The sequence below is a fragment of the Oreochromis niloticus genome, linkage group LG3, assembly GCF_001858045.2.
Source record: "Oreochromis niloticus isolate F11D_XX linkage group LG3, O_niloticus_UMD_NMBU, whole genome shotgun sequence".
NCBI classification, from domain to species: domain Eukaryota; kingdom Metazoa; phylum Chordata; class Actinopteri; order Cichliformes; family Cichlidae; genus Oreochromis; species Oreochromis niloticus.
The window spans coordinates 19,641,809-19,661,323 of NC_031967.2; the positions used below are offsets into that span (position 1 = coordinate 19,641,809).

Consider the following 19,515-nt stretch of genomic DNA (forward strand, 5'->3'; position numbering starts at 1 on the left):
TTCTGTGACTATCATGCTAAATTTTGCCCTCAGATTCTTCATTTTCTTAAACATTGCATCCCAAAGGTCAAATGAGGAGTTGAGCGTTGCCAACAGAATGTTTTTGAAAGTGTTTTCCATATTTCTTGTTATTGCGCAATCAAAGCAACATCATCGTCATATGACCCTCAACCAGAATGTAGGGAATTAACCACAGAAAATTTATGGGAAACAGCAGGAATCGTCTGAATTCTGACAACAGTTAAAAAAATAAGCACTTTAATAGCAAGATTTGTAAATTACATTTTAATTAAATTTGCCTTAACAGTAGTTTTACTAATAATGTGTAAATTGCATCATTTTAAATTGCAGTAAATTCCTACACTGTAAAAAGGTTCAGTAAAAATAAGTTCATACTGGACATTATGGCCCCATTAGAGCTGAAGAAGAGGCTAAACCAGGACACACTCTCTTTAAGAGTGCAGTGGTCCCAGCTTCCACAGGTATGCTTGTTACAGCTGGTTTTAAAAAGCTAAAATGAAGGTGGCAAAAACACACGACTTCACTGACTACCAGTTGACACTGTGATGGCTCTTTTCTTCTACATACAGCCTATGAGTATAACGGCACTGTCTTGTATCGTTTTTAGAATTTTTAAAAATATATTTCAATCAGCTTTCTCAGTTAAAGTCTGTCACAGCATTTTTAATATTTCTGTCATTTTAATGAGTCTTTCTAGAGTACTGTATGACAGTGTGACACCTACTCATCCTTAGCTGAGGTCACAGACAGCTTACCGCACTTGATCCTGTGTCTCACCGTTAAAGCGGTCGATGGCTTCTTGCCTCAGCGCTCCTGTGATGCCTCCATCAATTCGCTCGTACTTGTAACCTTCACAATCCAGGAAATCTTCAAGTAGGTCGAGCATTTTAGTCATCTGAAAGCGGAGGAGACAGAGAGGTAGGGAGAGAGACTGGCGATGCACATGTGTTTTCATGTATACTTGATTACCCGTGCAGGCGCACAGCTGGAATCACAGCCTGCCACTGAGCCTTCTGGAGATGTCACGAGACCAATTTAACATCTGCGCAGGGAGATACCCATCTGGTGTTTGCGTGTGTGAATGGGCGCGTGTGATTAGATGCGCTCGTTTGTGTCTGTGTGAAGACGTACCTGTGAGAAGACCAGCACTCGGTGTCCCTGCTCTTTCAGCTTCCTCAGCATCTTCTGCAACAGGGTCAGTTTCCCAGAGGCCTTAGTGAGGGCTGACCCTTCATAAGCACCGCTGGGTGTTTTCGGGGCTTCCTACAAACACAAAGAAAAAAAAACCCGCATGAAGATCGTCTGTGTGAATGAAATTGTTTAATTTTTATAATGCATTCTTATAATTATATATAAATAATATGAATGTCAGATGATGCCAGATGATTGCCATCCTTTTTTTAAAAATACTAATACCTTCTATCTGCACAGGGCCAATTATAGCACTACATAGAATACAGATACAGTATAGCACTTCCACACATTACCACAGGGTGTCCCTGTTAAGCAATTTGCTAATCATTTAAAATAAATCTTGAAGTAAGTGCTGAAAAACTACAGGAAACCAAGGACAAATCACTTGTGCGGCATTAAATCTGCTCTTGCTGTGAATCAAGAATCCCCAAATATAAAAGTGTCCTTTGCTGTTGTTTTGTTTCTACTCACCATTGAGGCAACGGGGAAGAGGTAGGGATGATTGCAGCACTTCTTTAGGTCCATCATGATGTTGAGCAGCGAGACCTGATTTCCTCCGCCTTTCGAGTTTAGAGCTTCAAAGTTCTTGGTCAGAATTAGCTTGTAGTATTTCCTGCATTTAAGAAAATCCAAACACAAAATCATGAAATGATTAGGAGTGTGTCAATACGATGTCAACAACATTATATGGATCTATTAAATCTTTGAATTCATTTCATTGAGTCCCACTGACACTGGTGGATGAATTCCAGGAGCCAGCTGTTCAATTTTAAGATGCACGGCTGGTTCATTTTTCGCTTTAATGTGGTTCATTTGTGCAGATGTGAACACAGTAATTGCACGTGGGTAAGGACCGAAATAACAACAGCAAGACCATTGGAGGAGCGAGACTCAAGCGCCTGGTTTATGGTGAAAACGTGATCCAATCTCTAGCTCATGCAACTACTAGGTGGATGCTAAGTTTGAGCTAAATGCCTTGTTGTAGTCAGGTATACTGAATACAAATGTTAGGAATAACTGCTGCATGTTATTCACTACTCCAGAACAAAGCATCTTCTTCTTATAATCACGTATATTGCTCCTGCTCTGAACACATCCGGCCAATAAGAGGTCTGAATGTTCTCATGTGGTTTGTAGTGACACATTTTGGTCTCCAAGAAAAGAAATCAAAAGAAAGGAAATCATGGGAAAAAGCTAAGAGTTTACAAACTCTTCAGTAAGTAGTAAATGAACTAAAAGTATTAAAACAGCCTTAATCTTCTTGCTTCAGCTTACTGAGATATTTTTTGATAATTCTGTATTTCCAGCTTTGTGGGAACAGCTTGGCAGGGGCCCTTTTCTCTGCCAGCTTAAAGAAAGTCCATTTGGTGTGGAAGAGCTTGACCGGCCTGCACAGACTCCTGACCTCAATTCTACCGAACACCTTTGGGATGAACTAGAAAGAGTCAGCCCCTCTGATCCGACATCAGTGTCTGAACTCCCAAATGCTCTTCTGCATTAACGGACGAAAATCCCACAGACAGGCTCCAACATGTATAAAAGCTTCCCAGGAGAGTGCGAAGAGGTACCAACTCCATATTAATGCCTGGCTCCTGTTGTTCATACAATGTTTATATAATGTATAGATCAAGATTAAGTCTTTTTAAAACCTTTTTCTCCCCTCCAACAAACACTTACAAACAATAGACGATGTATAGACTAACTGTCGCACTTGTACACACAAACACACCCTTTCAGTTGAATCGGACCTTGGTTTTAGGCTACAGAAGATGCTCGTCTAAGTGCTACAAACGTAGATATATGCTCATCATGTATCTACATTTGTCAGTGTCATACTTCTGCATAGGGCTCAGCTCCACTCTGACAATCAGCTCGGTCTTGGCGGGCATGTTTTTGAAGACGTCGGCCTTCAGTCTGCGCAACATGTGAGGCCCCAGCAGGTCATGGAGCTTCTTGATCTGGTCCTCCTTGGAAATGTCGGCGAACTCTTCTAGGAAGCCCTCGAGGTTACTGCATAGAGACAGAGAAAAAAAATCTATCATAGACAATTCTACTGCAACTAGAAATAAGGGGAGATGAATTACTAGAGCTACAAGTACTGGGCACATTTTTGTTTAAAGGGCACATTACTGTTTACAGGTAATGAGATAAGTGTATGTAATAGTAATCCCTGTAAACCTAAGGAATAGGCTTTAGACTACTCTAAACATTCAGTTCCTATCTCTTTTACTCTTGTGCTGAACAGATATCAGCTTCATTTGCTTCTATGGACGCAAAGCTTACAAGCTTTTGTATGAGGGAGCCAGACGAGGGGCAGCCAATCAGAAGAAAGTGGCCTTTCAAGAGTGTGGCCTCAACTCTTTGAACCATGAAGTAATTGCCAGGAAATTGTCAGTGTTTGTTCAAACACCTGACAATTTTAAATTAGTTAAATATTAATTTGCATACATGAGTTTTATTTGTATTATACTTCTACACTGATGATGTAGAAGTCTCAAAAACACATAAAAACTCATGTATTAAATATGACACACTTAACATAGAGTAGGTAAAACAGCTTTTTCTAACAGGGGATGAAGTGAATGGGCTGCCAAAAGCTAGAATAGATTAATTATTTTTTAATTAATGATGAATCATGCAAAGCTACTCTTGTAGAATCCCCTTTTAAAATTACTGGAATTTGCAAGACGATAAGGTGTTCGTGTAGTGTGAAGGTGTGTGCTTTACAAAGAAAGAAGTCCTACTTAAAGCGGTTAGGTGTGAGGAAGTTGAGCAGGTGAAACAGCTCCTCCAGGTTGTTCTGCAACGGAGTTCCTGTGAGCAGAAGCTTGTAGTCGATCTTGTAGTCGTTCAGACGCCTGAAGAACTGGAAACAGCGAGAAGGAAGCTCAGCTTCATTTGACTCCCAGTGGATTTTTCAAAACACTTCCACATCATTAAAAAACAAATACATTCGACTTAATTTCACATCAGTTTTATTTCTATAGCGTCAAATCACAACAATAGTCGCCTTAAGGTGTTTTATACTGTAAGATCTTATAATTAGTTGTAATTAAGTCATTATGACATGAACCCCAACTTCCTGAAGAAGTACAGCTAATACTTAATCTATTACTCTCATAATAAAGTACATTAAATGACCTCTGAAAGTAGTTAAGTGCTGTGGGACTAAAGTGTTGCCATTACATAGTTTGGCCACCAGAGAGAGGTGAAGGGCGTTAATGTGGACTCATATGCAGTAGCTGCTGTACCTTGGACTGGTTATTCTTAAGGCGGTGAGCTTCATCCACCACCAGACAGGCCCAGTCGATAGACTTCAGCGCCGTTTGGTCGATAGTCACCAGCTCGTAGGAGGTCAGCAGCACGTGGAATTTAATAGGAGCTTCTCGCTGCAGGAGGAGAAACAGAGGAGGGAGGATGAGTGGACGCCACTGTCAATAATATCATCGTGTTATCCTGCAGCTGCTAATGATCCCTCCTTACCCTCAGTTTGAAGGCCTTCTTTCCTCCCTTGACGGCCGTGTCATCAAAGGAGAACTCGTTCTCTCTGATGATGGCTCGGCTGTCCTTGTCTCCCGTGTACGTCACCACGTAGAAATCGGGGGCCCACATCTCAAACTCCCTCTCCCAGTTGATGATGGTGGAGAGTGGAGCGCTGACTAGAAATGGACCCTTAGTGTGACCCTAAGCGAAGCAGAGAGGGAAATCAGTACCGTGTTACACAGCGGGACTTTAAACAACGTTAAAGAAAAAAAAGCAAAGATAAGGTCAGCACCTCTTTGAAAAGTGAATAGAGGAAGACGATGGTCTGGATGGTCTTTCCCAGCCCCATCTCGTCTGCCAGGATGGTGTCAGTGCCCTGAGCCCAGGAAAACCGAAGCCAGTTCAGACCCTCCAGTTGGTACAGATGTAACGTGCCGCCCGTTGACGTGACAAAGTCTGGCTGCTCCTCGTATTTTATCGTAGGCTGAAGGGAACAAATGAGTAAACAGTGAGGAGATACGATTGGGCCACAGCTTTTACATTCCAACAAACAAAGTAGTTCATGTTTAACATGAACAAGGTTTATGAAACTGAAAAAGAATTCTTTTACATTTCCTGAAAATTTAAAAACACCTTGATTAACAAGAAAAAACTAATTTCATTCATCTGTCTTCGTTTATTTTATGTACATTTTTTGACTGAAACATCAAACTGTGTCTATTTTTTTGACTTATTGCGGTTTAATGCACACACATTTGTACATGATAAAAATATACTGGCGGTCGCCAATGCTACCACTCAGCCTCCTCATAGAGTTTCCTGTGACTGTGGTATAAATTTGAAAAATCCCAGGCGATCACTGGGATTTATTAATTATGAGTTTATGAATCAGAAACTGTTCAATAATCTACATTTTCAAAGATAGTTTTCAGCAATATTGCCAAGAAAGAGTTTTAGATATGTAAAATGAGAAATATTGGAAAGTGCGATTACTCTTAGCTGTCAGGATTCTCGTCGGAGTTTCTAGCTGATTTTTTCCCATGGTGCATCGCACAGCTTTAGTAAAACTATTAGTAAAAATTATCAAAGTCAATTCACCAGTGGTGTGCTTTTATACAATAAAGGTCCTTAAATGTGTACAATTTAACATGAAAATAAAGAAAATACTGATAAATAGTATTATTTTAAATCCTTACAGTATAGCATATAAAAAATGTAAATCTGAACTTAGGGAACGTATAGTTTTAAAAACAATGCAGTATGTGATTGTTCTTATAAGAAAAATGTAATAACTTTATAACAAAAATACTCCAAAGAGTGACTGACTAACAGCAGACAGCAGCTGCAGACTTTACAATACTGAGGGCAAAGCTACAGTTTACTCACATCAGTGAGTGGTGAGCCTGGAGACTCGTCTTCACCCTCATCTGAGTTCTTGTTCCTTATCTTCCTGGGTTTGTCAGGGTCCTCCTTCATTATGGCGTCCCTGTTAAACAGCAGCAGAATTATTGCCATGTCGCTGACGCTAAGCTGTTCACTCTAGCAGAGATCCGATTCATCAAAGGGAGATGAGACTGCACGGATACGTAGGGCAGGTCTCGATGAAGCGGCTAAAAAACACCAGCGGAGCTGCTTTAACCTCCTAAGACTCGAACTTTTTCACTGCATGAAATTTTAATTTCTCTTTGCTATTTGGGCTGATTGAGACCTGATGAATGTAAAAACAAAGAATGATCCTTTTACTTGATGTAGTTTCTGAGAAAAATGATATCCACATATGAGGACATTTGCTTTGAATTTCAATAGAACATTATAAAGTCACAATTGAGTAATGATGTGCAAAACTCTTTATTTGGTGTCTGAACACAGCAGCATTTTGCCTGAGTACAAAAAAACAAAATGAGAAACAGTTGTGCCCCTTTGAGCAATATGGTTTATTTGAAGTGCTGCTAACAGTTGCAGGAAGACGTATGCCTGTAACAAAGTCAAAAAAGTAAAAGATTTCATAGCATTGCATGAAACACGAAACATTTCAGGTGGCAGTGTAATGTCCTCAGGCCCTTGTATAGCAAAATTTAGTATTGTGGTCTAGACAACCCAAAATGTGATGTCCACATATGTGGACGCCAGGTCTTAGGAGGTTAATAAATGAGAAATACCTCATTAAAAATAAATACCTGTGTTTCCAGTAGCTGGCCTTGTAAATTGCAAAGTCGGGGATATCCATGTCGTCTCTCTCCCATGTACACTGGTCATAGGCGAGGTCTCGCCACTTGACCAGGTAGTGGTATATCCCCTTCTTATCCACACTAGCAGGGAGACACGTGCATCACAGTTAGTGGTCCTTCACAAACCTGACCTCTGCGTGCTTGTGTGCTCGACTGTTTACCTGTGATTGATGATCCGGTGAATCATCATCCACTCAGGCTTGATGCCATATTTGTAGTATTTGTCCTCCAGGATGGCATACTGGGGGTCTTTGGCCCTCCTCTTCTCGCTCTTTCCTACTCCGTTCTCATCCTCTCCCCCCGAGCCGTAGTCCAAGCTGGGAGGCTCGTCCATGTCCGTCTTCCTCTGGTAGTTTCTATACATGACCGAGTGGAAGATCTCCAGCTGATGAGACAAAGACATCAGTTGGTCAGATGATCATTTTTCAGGTGAGGACGTCCTAGATTTGTGCATTCCAAAACTTTTTTTTCATTGTTTAGACTTGGAAAAATGTGACCCTTGTCATAAATTGTATTCTAAATATGGAAAGCAGTTGTTTATATTTCAACCACGGTTTGATTTCCATTGCTAGATCTTTTAAATCTGAAGCATTAGAGACTCAACACAGGAGAACAATCTAAAAAATGCAGAAAGCATTTTTTGCTGTTTTGTGTATTTTCCATAAATCTGGTGAATACAAAAATGCTGAGTAAACACTGCAAATGACATGCTGAGTGCAGTTTTTAAAGTAGAATGGAAATTTAAAGGAATAATAATCTTTAGTGATGGTGATGTCAGTTTATTTACAAATACCATCTCTGACTGTAATAACAGTCACTAAAAAAATATGTGTAAACAGTAGGACCGCTCTATGAATAAAGCTTCCAAGCATCAGTTCTTGGGGTCGAGCATTTGTTTATACAGATAATCGCATGCGCTGCACTCGTGGTTCACTGATGAGGGAAGCTCAAATCTGAGGGTGAGTGATAACGCCTGTTAGCGCCCATCCTGTCCCCTTTAAGACGTCTGTGTTGAAGTAGGTCCCTTGTTGTGGGAAGAGTGTGCGAGAAGCAGCTGCAGCCACAGAGATGATTAAGCAACAGTTACACATGATATAGTGTCTACATAGTTTCGGTGTGACAGCAATCCAAACATGGATTTTGTTGGTCAGCCTAAAAGGGGAAAAAAGGTCCTAAAAGGTCAGTTTAATAGAGTCTGGTGTGGGCTTTCTCTTTCATACCTCTCCTCCAGTGTGGGCAAGCAAAAGTTAATGGTTTGGTTATTAGCTAATGAGCCAGGCTAGAGTCTTTTAACAACAACAAACCAGGCTGAATACCTGAGCTGGCTACTTCATTAGTTACACCTTGCTGGGCCGGACCCAGTTTAGCCTTCAGAACTGCTTTAATTCTTCACGGCACAGATTCAACAAGATGCTGGAAACATTCCTCAGAGACTTTGCTGATAGCATCACACAGCTGCTGCAGATTTGCCAGCTGAAAAAATTCTGACTCTAACATCTGAATGTCACAGCAGAAATCAAGACCTCATCAGGCCACGCAACACTTTTTCAACCTTCTGCTGTTCAGTTTTGGTGAGTCTGTGTAAACCGAGGCCTCAGTTTTATGTTCTTAGCTGACAGGAGTGACGCCTGGTGTCGTCTTCAGCAGGTTTCGATCGTGTCTACGTATCTAGAGGCATAGAGTTGCTGCCATGTGTTGACTTTTACATATTTTTGTACTGGTATACCTGATGCCCAGTGTGTGTAAAAGAAATATCAGTTATTTGATAGGGAGCATTACTGTGAATTTAATTTAATTACTTTATTTACATTTTTGCTACAGTATGTTGTCAAAGGGATGTAAATTAGGCTGCAGGAGCTTGATTAAAAAGCTTAATTTGACCCAACACGGGAAACCTCACCCGGCCGGACACGGAAAGGATTGACAGATTGATAGCTCTGATAGTGTGCTGTCTGGTCCATTACTCTGACACATGTGTGTGGCTAAAAAAGAAGAAGAAGAAATATTTGGACCGAAGAGGGGGAATCCCTAGAAAACAGACTTGCCATTATTTATGGTTGTGACCTCCAGACTCACCTGCAGCTCAGTGATCCAGGTACAGTGCCAGTATGACTGACCGGTCAGCTTTACAAAGAACTCCCTCTCTGCCCTGCCTTTCATCGGTGGCGGTGGTGGGGCGTCGGGTGGAGCGTCGGGAGCGGGTGGAACAGGAATGGGAGGTGGAGGCTCACCCCATCGCCAGTGGAGGATCTTTTGGACGCGTCCCTTGATTGGCGGACACTGGAGCAAAAATGCATTTTTAAAACCACATCTGGCAGTTTATTTAAGCAAGAGGATGGAAATCTGTGAGGTGTAGATTAAAAAAAATACTGTGACAAGAGCATCAACTGACCGTGCATCGTGGACACAGCCACTCTCCGTTGGGAATCTCAGGCAACGGCGGGTTCAGACAGTGGATGTGGTAGGAAGACGTACAGGTGTCGCAGCACAACAGCTCACCTCCGTCTTTACACACCCGACAGAACTCCATGTGGTCGTCATCTTCCTCCTCCGCCCCAGTGGCGACCCTCACGCCGACCTCTGATATCACTCTGTCCTCGCTGTCCTCCTCAAAATCCTCAAAGTCTTCGTCTTTTGCTTCCCACTGGATTCCCTCTTTTTCCTGAAAGAAAGCGAGCGAAAACAAAACTGTTAAACTGAAGAACATCCTGAACACATCCTGAAGTAAAAGGAGCTTTTAACAACCACAAGATGCTTATTGAGAATGTTGTGGTTACATATTAATGACTCGCAGTAGAGATTAAAGAAAAAATGTAATCTGCTGATGTTGCCAGCTGTTCATTGCACTGAGAGTCCTGGCTCCCGTTGACTCTTACAGCCTTAAGTGGGAATGTGATTGTGAGACATAAGATAAGAGGGAGAAGGACCTTTGCTGGAGCTGCTCAGGTGCTGTTTTAAGTAGGCCTCCGTGACTGTGAAGGATGGAGTTTGTGAAAAATAGATCACTGCTCCAAGTGAGCCTATTCTGGGTGAATAAAGGTTAAAAAAAGAAATACCTGATTTATGTAACAGCTACAGTACGTAACCCATATTTGGGGTCTACTATCCCTGTGCAACACTGACTGTTAAAGTAAATGTCTGCTATCTCAGTCACTACAGACCCAATCTTATATAAAACACAGCTTTGGCAACTACTGTAGTACAATATTAAAACCGGCATTGGCCAATTTGTAAATGTAGCCTGGTGACATATAGGGAGCTAACACTCCAGAGAAAAGCAAGCAGCTTTTCGCCTTGCTGTGCAGAATATAATGAGAATATGAAATTGTTTATTTGCAAGAACCAGTGACTTTCACACTGTAGAATGGTTACACGGCATTACAAATCATTGCTTTTTGAATAATGCATACATATCTAAAACATGGCATTTGTTTTGATTGTTGAAATGTTCACGATTAATGAAGTGGAAATTTTGACTGTCTTATAGCACCTGCTCGGGGGAGTCGAAACTTTCCAAAAAACAGGACCAGAAAAAATCCCCAAACCTTTCAAAGTGTAGGTATCTCACTAGCACATCAACAAACACCTTGAGTGTGACAGTTATACTGCTTTGATATAGCTCTCCTTCAAATTAGATGCCAGCCTACCACTTCTTGGCATTCAGGGATACTTGACTCAGATAAACCTGAGAGTTGCACTGAAAAAACAGCAGGTAAAAAGCTTCTTTTCAGCTTCCTGTTTGTCACCAGTGCATGCCCTTTCCCTCTTTTTCTCCACTCCTCCAGTCAGTTAGCTAAATGACATTTAAACACAAGTATCGCTCACTTTGTTCACACTTTCGATATCAATACCAGGTCATCCCTACAGATAAAAACAAGTGACTCATAAACAAACTAAAAAGCTAAACCAGTCAAAACAATCACATAAAATTCTACACAGTGGATTTAATGACTGCAGGTGTTTTCTGTCAAAGCTCCTGCAGCAATTTCGTGAGCAGTTTCACAGCACCTTAACTGACTCATCTCAGAGATCTGATACCAAGACTTCACAGCATCTAGAAATTAGCACAGAGCAATATTTGTGCCATTGCTGAATAGATTACACCCACATTTGGCAACAGTTTTTTGTTGAGGCAGGATGTCTGCACGTAGCCACTTCCCCGCTCAGATTTCTGGGTTTCTACTCATCTGATCCTCCAAACAAATGAAAACAAGCTTTAACTAACAATAACAGGTGTTTTGCAGCTCAGGTAGCCACACAGCTTGGAGATAAGTTATGGAATAAAAACAATGCAAAGGAGACAGGAAAATAAAAAACAGGAGCAGATGTGCTCCTGCGCAGTTGTACTTACACAATGAGGACAGCTCCACTTGCCCTCGGGGGCCTTGTCCAGCTCAGGCTCAAGGCAGACGAGGTGGTACGCTCGAGGACAGGTGTCGCACAGGATGATCTCCCCGCCCTGCTGACACACCTCACAGTAGTCCTGGTGATCGGTCTCGTAGCCATCCCCTTCCTCTTCACCTGGGAAGGGAGATAGTAAGCAGAGGGCGAGTTGACAAGCACCGACAAAAGGTCACAAACCATTTCTGTGTTTTTCACCCCAAATAACTGAACTGCTTATTTTTCATTTCCAACTATAACCATGCAGTTTCACGTGTAACTTAAAACAAGTGCAGTCAAATGTGAGAGATGTACGTGACGTTTTCAAGAACATGGGGTGAAGTTTTAGGTACGTGCTGCATGTTTGAACTATTTCAGAACTGAAAGAAAAACTGAAAAATGCAAGTGAAACACTTGAAGATGATCGGATTTGCAGCACATCTGCATGCTTGTAATGCAGAATGATCAAGTTTTGGCCTTCTTAGCAAAATGAAATCACGCTATCAGACGTGACAACAGTCAGATTTAGCCTATGGATGCAGCTTTTGTTATTTTATCTTTATATCAAAACACATGCACATTATAAACACATGTAATGAGTTTGGATTAAGTGCAGAGTCTCAGTTTGCATTTGGGGAGTTGAACAAAATACTGCATTCATCACTGAGAAAAAGGCGTGTGTTATATTTTTATGTTATTTCTTCACTAATTGAAATGTAAAAGGTCTTTCTTTATTCCAATAGTTGCATTTGTAAGCTGTTGATGTGAACTCACAGCATGTGATCAGTGCAAAACAAACTAGTTCAACTTCAAGATTAGAGTCAAACTTTGGCAAATTTAAGAAACTACTAAATGGGAGGGATTAATACTATAAACTAACATATGAGAGGGTGCAAAATACAATAGATGGTTGCCTGAGCAACTGAGCTCTGCTACCTAAGGAGACCTGGATGTCCAGGAAAGACAACAGTTGTGGATGATTATAGGATCCTTTCTATGGTAAAGAAATGTCAACATCCAACTGAGAAAACATATCAGGAAGTAAGCATATCTTAACTTGAGGACAGATTTAATGAAAAACAAACAAACAAACATAAGCTATCCCAGAATATGCAAAGGCTCAGGTTAGATTTTACCAAATTATGTGCCCCAGAATAACAGAAGAAAGAATTATGAAGGCAGCTCCTTCTGCTCATAATCAACATAATCTGTGAAATGTGGTAAAGGCAGTGTGATGAATGCTTACACGTGGCTTCCAGTGACACTGGGCACTATTGTTTAGTGATGATGGGACAGAAAACAGAAGCAGCCACATTAATTCTGAAGTGAACAGAGCTTATTGAAGATTAACACGTGGAATCATCTGGAATAGCAGAGCCAATCACCTGATCGCAACCCGATCAAACACGCATTTCTCATCCTGAACACGCAACTGAAGGCAGAGAGACACATTAAGAAGTAACTAAAGACAGCTGCATTAAGAAGGAAGGAGGAAGCTAGTGTTTGGGGATGTCCATGCACTCCAGACTACTGAAAATCAACATTTTATTTTTGATTTTTTTAATGTTTTATGTTTATGCATCTCCAGTTTTGGGTTATAAATAGAGGCTATAAAAAGACTAGTTATTCACTTTGTGCAATATTTTTGTTCAAATCTGCACTTTGTCTCCATTTTAACCAAGCTCCTGTAATCGGAATATGTTTTGTTAAATAGCTGCTAAATATATAGAGTATACAGACTGTAACTGTATTCATCTGCAGCTGGAAGCACCTTCATCCTCTACCTATCTCATCCCCCACACAGTTCAGTGATCGCTCCACTGCTGTTAATACTGTTTCCCAGCTCAGGTTCATCCTTTTAAATACGCTTTTATCAGCAAAGAGAGAAGATTCTTGTCTGAACCAGAAGAGTTGAGCTGCATTATTCCTTTGGATTCCAATAAGCCAAAGTAAACTTAACAGTGGAGCTGTAAGATGGATGTGGACAGGGAGGCTGTACATCATTTATAATTATGTGCTGTACGTATAACAAGCAGGCCGCGCTTACTTTTCTTCTTCTTCTTGGCAGGCCGTCCGCGCTTGTTCTTCTTCACTCGGCCAGAGCTGTCAGAGCGAACCGAGGAGCTGTGAACGCTGGAGTCCTCCTGCTCAGACTCGTCCTCATCCATATCCTCGCTCTAGCAGAGCACAAGAAAGCACGGGGGCAGTGAGTGAAGGGAGGAAAGACAGGTAACAAGAAACAGAGGAAAACAAAAGGGAGCGACTCTGTTTTTAACTTCCACTGATTCAGTGTATCACGAATACTCTAAACTTCAGACTCACCGAGCAGCTCTTCTTCCTCTTGGCACTGATAGGTGATAATTTAATACGGATGGGTGCCATCTTTTTAGCTTTGGCTACAGCTGAAGCCTTTTTCTTGTCTGGAACTCGAGGACTTTTACTGCGCTTCTTGTAACCTGGACCTGGATAGACAGCGTAACAAAGAAGCTGTATCAGTGAGCTGTATCAGAAAAGGGATAGAGGTAAATGAGATGTTAGCATTAGTTTACTGCTGTGCATTAGCATGTACAGTACATGTGCAAAAGTCTCGAGCCACCCCTCATACCCTTAGATTCTGCTAGGAAAATGGGAACATGTGCAAACATACATGGAAATATATTTCTATTCAGTTTGAAAGTCAATATTTGGTATGACCCCCTTTATTGAACTCTCATAGTCAGCTTTCGTGTAATTTCTTGAAGTCATCTTCAGGCTGATGTTTCTGCCTTTTGTTCTGTTCTCTGTCAAAATGATCCCACACTGCTTCAATAATGTTGAGGTCCGAGCTCTGAGGAGGCCAATCCATGACTGATAGTGTTCCACTGTGTGTTTTTCTATCCAGGTATGTTTTTACAGCACTGGCAGCGTTTTTTGGATCACTGTCATGCTGAAAAATGAAGCTCCTGCCAATCAGATGCTTTGCAGGTATTGCACGATCTAATGGTAACTCCACTCATTTTGACAAGATCTCCGACACCACTGGGTGAAATGCAGCTTTCTTGTGTAATTTGACATACCTCAGTCTTTTCTCCCTGCTTCCCTTCCTTAAAAATGGTTTCTTGACAGACAGCTGACACTGACACCGTTTGTCACTCAGATCTTTGTGACTGTTTTACCTGTTTCTTAAGGACACGACTTTCAGATACTGTCCATCTGCTGTAGATTTTGCCCTGACACCTCTCCTTCTGGCATCCGTTTGTAGTTTCATGGGCAAGTGGAAGACACACTCCACACCATGCTGAGATATGCTAAGTTTTCAGCTAATACCTCTTTGTCAATCTCCTCATTGGTGAAAAAATTACTATTTTATGTCTGTGCAACTGTGTGATCTTTATTGTAGATTCAAATAAAGATATGGGGACAAATAAATTTTTTTTGTGACAAGATGCTTGTAAAAAAAAAGTGCCTAAAGATAAAATTTTAAATTGGTTCTTTGTCTGTTATGTGTAGACACGACGCTGGTTCATCCCTCGAGTTAGGTGCCTTTTTAAGCTTGATGATCCACAGCTCAGTGTTAAGTAGTTTAAACAAACAAATAAAAGCATTTCTCTGAAAGTGATCAGGAACAAGGATTAAACTAAAAGTTTGTTTCCAAAGAGAGATTTTGAAATACTTTCAGAAACTCTGGACAACTATTGCTCAAGACCACTTAAAAACAATTACATAAAAATCTGGCTCCTTGGAAACAAAATCTAAAGAAATGAGGGGTGGCTCAACATTTTTGCGCAGTTCTGTAAACCTAACATCGGTCAACATCTGCTGTGTTCATCATGTGCCTCTAAAACATCTCATTGCCCTGGTCCTAGTACAGGAACGGGAAGACTACAGACCTTTGCCCTCTTTTGTCTTGGCTTTTCTAATAGGTGGAGGCTGAGGTGGCGGTTCAGGTGAGGCGGTCGCTGCAGAGACCTGCTCGGCAACAGCGATGGCAGCGGCAGCAGCCGCCGCCGCCACAGCTGCGGCGTTGCCCTTGAAGGGGTTGTTAGAGCTAAACTCCCTCCACTTGACCCCCAGGATGGTCATCATCTTTGACATGGGGATCTTAGGGTTCTTCTTGGCGATCATCGGCCTAAGAGAGAGCGTTGTGAGAGTGAAACCACATTACCAGAATTAATAAACTTTCACCTCCATCAAGAGCGGCAATCAGCAGGTTCATTTGTCAATTAGCTTTCCTACCAGCTGCAGACAATTTGGCTGAACAGCTCTCCAACATAAACAGGCGCTGGGCATTACACATTACTTATCAGAGTCAAAGCAGGTATGAGTCAGCCCCAGAGACCGAGGCTCAGGCTGCTGCTGACACAGTGTTACATGTAACACGGGGGCTGGTGTCTCATTTATACAAAGCTGGGATGATAAAGACACAGCTGCCACAGGGGGACAGAAACAAGTAATAGTAGTCAACCCAGGCTACTGGCGCCTGTGCTAACATGCAGCTTTAGTAGAAGGAGCGCTTCTTAATTAAAGAGGAAGCAGTTTCACCAAAAAGTATCAAATTATTTTGACATTATTATTATTATTAAGGTTCATTTGGTATTAATAGGTTCAATTCCTTTCAGTGACACTGTTTCATTTGCACTTGTATTGTAGAATCAACCATATATGGACGTTTATTGATGTTTCTATTGTATCTAACCATCCGTTCTACTGCTTATCTGGGTCCTTGTCCCAGGGGGCAAAAGTCTAAACAGAGTTGACTAGATCTCCCCTCTCTGTGTCTCTAGCCACCGCCTACAGATTAGGGACAATAATGAAGCATTTCAGTCATAAGATACAATCTCTTCAAGACATCTTGGATCAGGCCTGCGGTCACCAAGCCCAAAATACGCCTCACCACGAAAGCCATGAGGCACCTTAACTCAGAGCATCTCCAAGATGAACAAGCTTCTCCTCAAGTTTAGAAATATTTCACATAAAGCTCCTTTCTGTCTGTCAGCTAGACGCCAGGTAAGGGCTTTGCTTAGAGGCTCAGCTCTGTCATCACCACAACAGACCAGGTGGGCATCCGTATCACCACAGCTGCTCGGGATCAAGACCTTCAAGCACCTGAGCTCCGTAAAAGTTAGCCAGCCAAGCCGAGGAATCCTCACTCTCCTAACCAGCCTCATCACATGAGCTGAGCAGTTACAGTAAGCTTACCAGTAGATGTAGACACTGTGGGGGAGTAAAGAATAAAAACAACAAGCCATAAGCACACTGTCAACATCCACATAGTTAGCAGCAGCACTTCCACTCCCATCAGATCAGCTAACGGGGATCTGACTCCGCTCTGCAGCTCAAACAGAAGTTTGAATCAAAAGATTTCCAAACTGCATCCCTGCAGTGCAAATTCACAGCGTGCGTGGGGAACTAATGTCTTTTGAATACAGGCGTAATGACACGACATTTCCAGACAAACGTTCCCACAGGACGTCAGCACTCTTACTCGTCTTTTACCCTTAAAAGCGAGAGAAATTCTAATGTCAAGCACCTTTTTTCCACCTGACGACAGCTCATCAGAAGTGAGGGGTCTGAACCTATTTAACCATCCAGCAAACCTAATCTGTGAAGGCTACTGGGGAAGGTTTAGCTGTCTTGATGTCACCCACCCACGTGAGAACAAAGAGCAGGCCGTACCTCATGAACTGGCTAAAGGCTTTGTAGTTGGTGAGCTCCCTGTAGTCCTCCTCTGTGAAGATGTGATCGACATCCTCCAGGCCCCACTCCCTCGCCAGCTGGGCCGAGGTCTTCTGTTCTAACGGTTGCTGAGAAGAAAGCAGAGCATCAGACCGTGAACAAGGGTGGACTCGTCAGTGATCACTGGTGGGGTTTTGGGGAGTCAAGCGAAAACGTCTTTACCTTCGTTGTTTCCTCCTGACTGCTGTCTCGATCCCCGTCGTCTTTTTTCTTTTTCTTGGTTTTCTTCTCTTTCCTTTCTTTATGTTTCTTCTTTTTCTTTTTCTCACCAGATCCATAGTCGCTGGCAATGCTGTCCGAGTTCTCGCCGTAGTCTCTTTCTCTATCCGAGTCTCTCTCTACATCACTGTCCTGTGCATGCAGCGAGAGATGAAAAACAAAAAAGGAAGAAGAGCAGTTAAGACGCTGTAATGTAGTCGTCAAACTTCCAAAATCCACAGGCCGAGGAAACTCACGATCTTCTTGCGTTTTTTTGCTTTGACAGGTTTCCCTTCCTTGTCTTTCTTTTTCGTGTCCTTCTTCTTCTTCGGCCGGCCTTTCTTCCTCAGCGGGACCTCTCTGTCTGATAGCTCTGCCTCTTCCTCTGAGGAGGAAGAGAGAGAGAGAGGGTTAAAGAAAGCGTGGAAGAAAAGACAGCTATCAGAATCAGCTGAACATTAATCTTCTCAAAACGCTCCCCGACAAGCCCGCTAATCCCCGCTGAACATAATTGCACACAACAAAGCTGCACGATAGCCACACAGTGGCATTGCTGACCTCTGACCTTGTCTGAATTGTGACACATGCTAAATTAGATAGTTTGTCAGAGGGCTCTAAGTAGATTTGACAGCCGGTTGCTGCAGCCTGGGGATGTAATTGGTTTATGGCAATGCAAAGGGTGATCATTACCCTTGTTAAAAAGAAAAAAAGAGCCCTGGGGGAGGAAGTGGTGGTGGTGGGGTTGTTGCTGATAATCAATGGATACATCCTGATGAGTTGAGGGAGGATTTAAATTTATAAAACTTTTATTTCAGGGAAGAAATAGTCTGAAAACCTCAGATAGCTCAGAGGGGTCTGTGCCACTGTGCAGCAACTGAAACCAGCGGACATTATGTGGCAAAAGATCTGAAAATGTCAGGCCAGTTATTCCCGATTGTACGTGGGAAACATCGCCACGGGGGGAGAAAGCAATTTAACCTGCAGCCCGACCTGGCTTGGAAATGACAAGAGAAACACAGGAAGACGAAGGCAGATAGCAGCCCGGGCTTCACGGAGAAAGCAGCAAAGCATTGAAGCATGACCAAAATATGGGCTGCGGTCGCCGCCAGCCGCTCGTCCCGTTTCACAGGCTGCGATTTGTCGGCTTTTATTGTCTGCCTGCCTTTGTTGGTGTGCGCTCCCCCCACCACCAGCAACAGCAGCAGCAACAGCCATCCCCTCACCACCACCACCACTCTCCTCCTCCTCACTCCCACCCCGTCCACCAGCCAACCCCACTTCCCCCGTCTGCGTGCAGCGTGCAGCCGCCGAACGCACGCCGGGGGCGGCAGCGGCACGCACGCGGGGCTCGGTGATTCAGAGGCCGCCGGAGCGGTGAACTGGAACGACTTCTCTCCCCTCAGGCCCCCGACCACCACCGCTGTGACCGCTGCTGGAAACAAGGTCGCGATGGGGTTAAGGTCCTCCCGCCGGGAGGCCTCGACACTAATTTATCTGTCTGGCACTGCGTGACAGCAGGTCCACGGAGCCCTCGAGCTAATGAAGTAAAAAAAAAAGAGCGCAGTGGGATGATTTGTGCAGGCTGCCGTCCTGACACTCGGAGCTCCGAGCTGACTTTTAACTCTGTGCTTCAGTCACATCCAAACCAGAGCTCACAGTACAGCCCACGACGGCAGCTTTCAGCCGTGCATCTGATCTCCACTGTTGCAGTGTGGTTAACCAGCCTCCACTCTCTGCACCCTTCACTTTCACTGCCCCCCCCGTGCAAGTTCACTGCCACAGAAACTTCCAGAATGTCATTTAGTCATTAATCGCCTGACGCGATCAATATTTGTATGTTGCTGCTGCGAAAGGGGGCGGTTAAGAAACAGAATGAGACACAGACACACTAACACCCAGCTCCGAGGCACCAAACATGCCCGATAATAGACGTTTAATACGGGTAACGAGCGAGCAGGTCCGCACAATAGGCACCTTTGCAAGAAAACGAGCGGCGTGCGGGGCAGTGCTGTCCTGTCCTGACCTGTCACAGCGACAACCAGGCAGTTTATGCCTCTCGCCGCGATTTCACACACTCTCCGCCCGGCTCTATGACTGCATCGTCTCCCCAGACGGCTATCAGATATATACATAGCCTCCGGCCAAGAGGAGAGTCCATGTTAGCGTGTGTGCCAGTCCTTCAGGGCGACCTCATTACCCCCGCAGACCTCTGCTTTTTAAAAACAATTTGCAAGTCCTGCACGTCCAAGAACCCCACCAATAAAAAAAAAAGCAAGGGACTATTTTTTTCTTTTCA

At 43.0% G+C, this 19,515-nt stretch overlaps 1 protein-coding gene across 7 annotated transcripts in view; it reads right to left on the reverse strand.

Annotated features, from left to right (window-relative positions):
• The window catches only part of chd3 (chromodomain helicase DNA binding protein 3), a 56,110-nt gene that overhangs the window by 35,025 nt on the left and 1,570 nt on the right, over nt 1-19,515 (reverse strand). For 6 of the 7 annotated variants that reach the window (XM_019354193.2, XM_005454418.4, XM_019354191.2 and 3 more), the window contains 20 exons: nt 17,477-17,604; nt 17,184-17,372; nt 16,962-17,089; nt 15,176-15,414; nt 13,629-13,768; nt 13,354-13,483; nt 11,278-11,447; nt 9,319-9,588; nt 9,003-9,206; nt 7,088-7,311; nt 6,876-7,007; nt 6,085-6,184; nt 4,991-5,182; nt 4,699-4,899; nt 4,467-4,604; nt 3,960-4,081; nt 3,052-3,225; nt 1,687-1,828; nt 1,153-1,284; nt 799-916 (listed from right to left, as the gene is read on the reverse strand). In XM_019354193.2, coding sequence (XP_019209738.1) covers nt 799-916; nt 1,153-1,284; nt 1,687-1,828; nt 3,052-3,225; nt 3,960-4,081; nt 4,467-4,604; nt 4,699-4,899; nt 4,991-5,182; nt 6,085-6,184; nt 6,876-7,007; nt 7,088-7,311; nt 9,003-9,206; nt 9,319-9,588; nt 11,278-11,447; nt 13,354-13,483; nt 13,629-13,768; nt 15,176-15,414; nt 16,962-17,089; nt 17,184-17,372; nt 17,477-17,604 — 3,273 coding nt within the window. Of the gene's footprint in view, nt 1-798; nt 917-1,152; nt 1,285-1,686; nt 1,829-3,051; nt 3,226-3,959; nt 4,082-4,466; nt 4,605-4,698; nt 4,900-4,990; nt 5,183-6,084; nt 6,185-6,875; nt 7,008-7,087; nt 7,312-9,002; nt 9,207-9,318; nt 9,589-11,277; nt 11,448-13,353; nt 13,484-13,628; nt 13,769-15,175; nt 15,415-16,961; nt 17,090-17,183; nt 17,373-17,476; nt 17,605-19,242; nt 19,498-19,515 lie in introns of those variants that run through there. The other variant, XM_019354192.2, reaches the window with a different exon arrangement.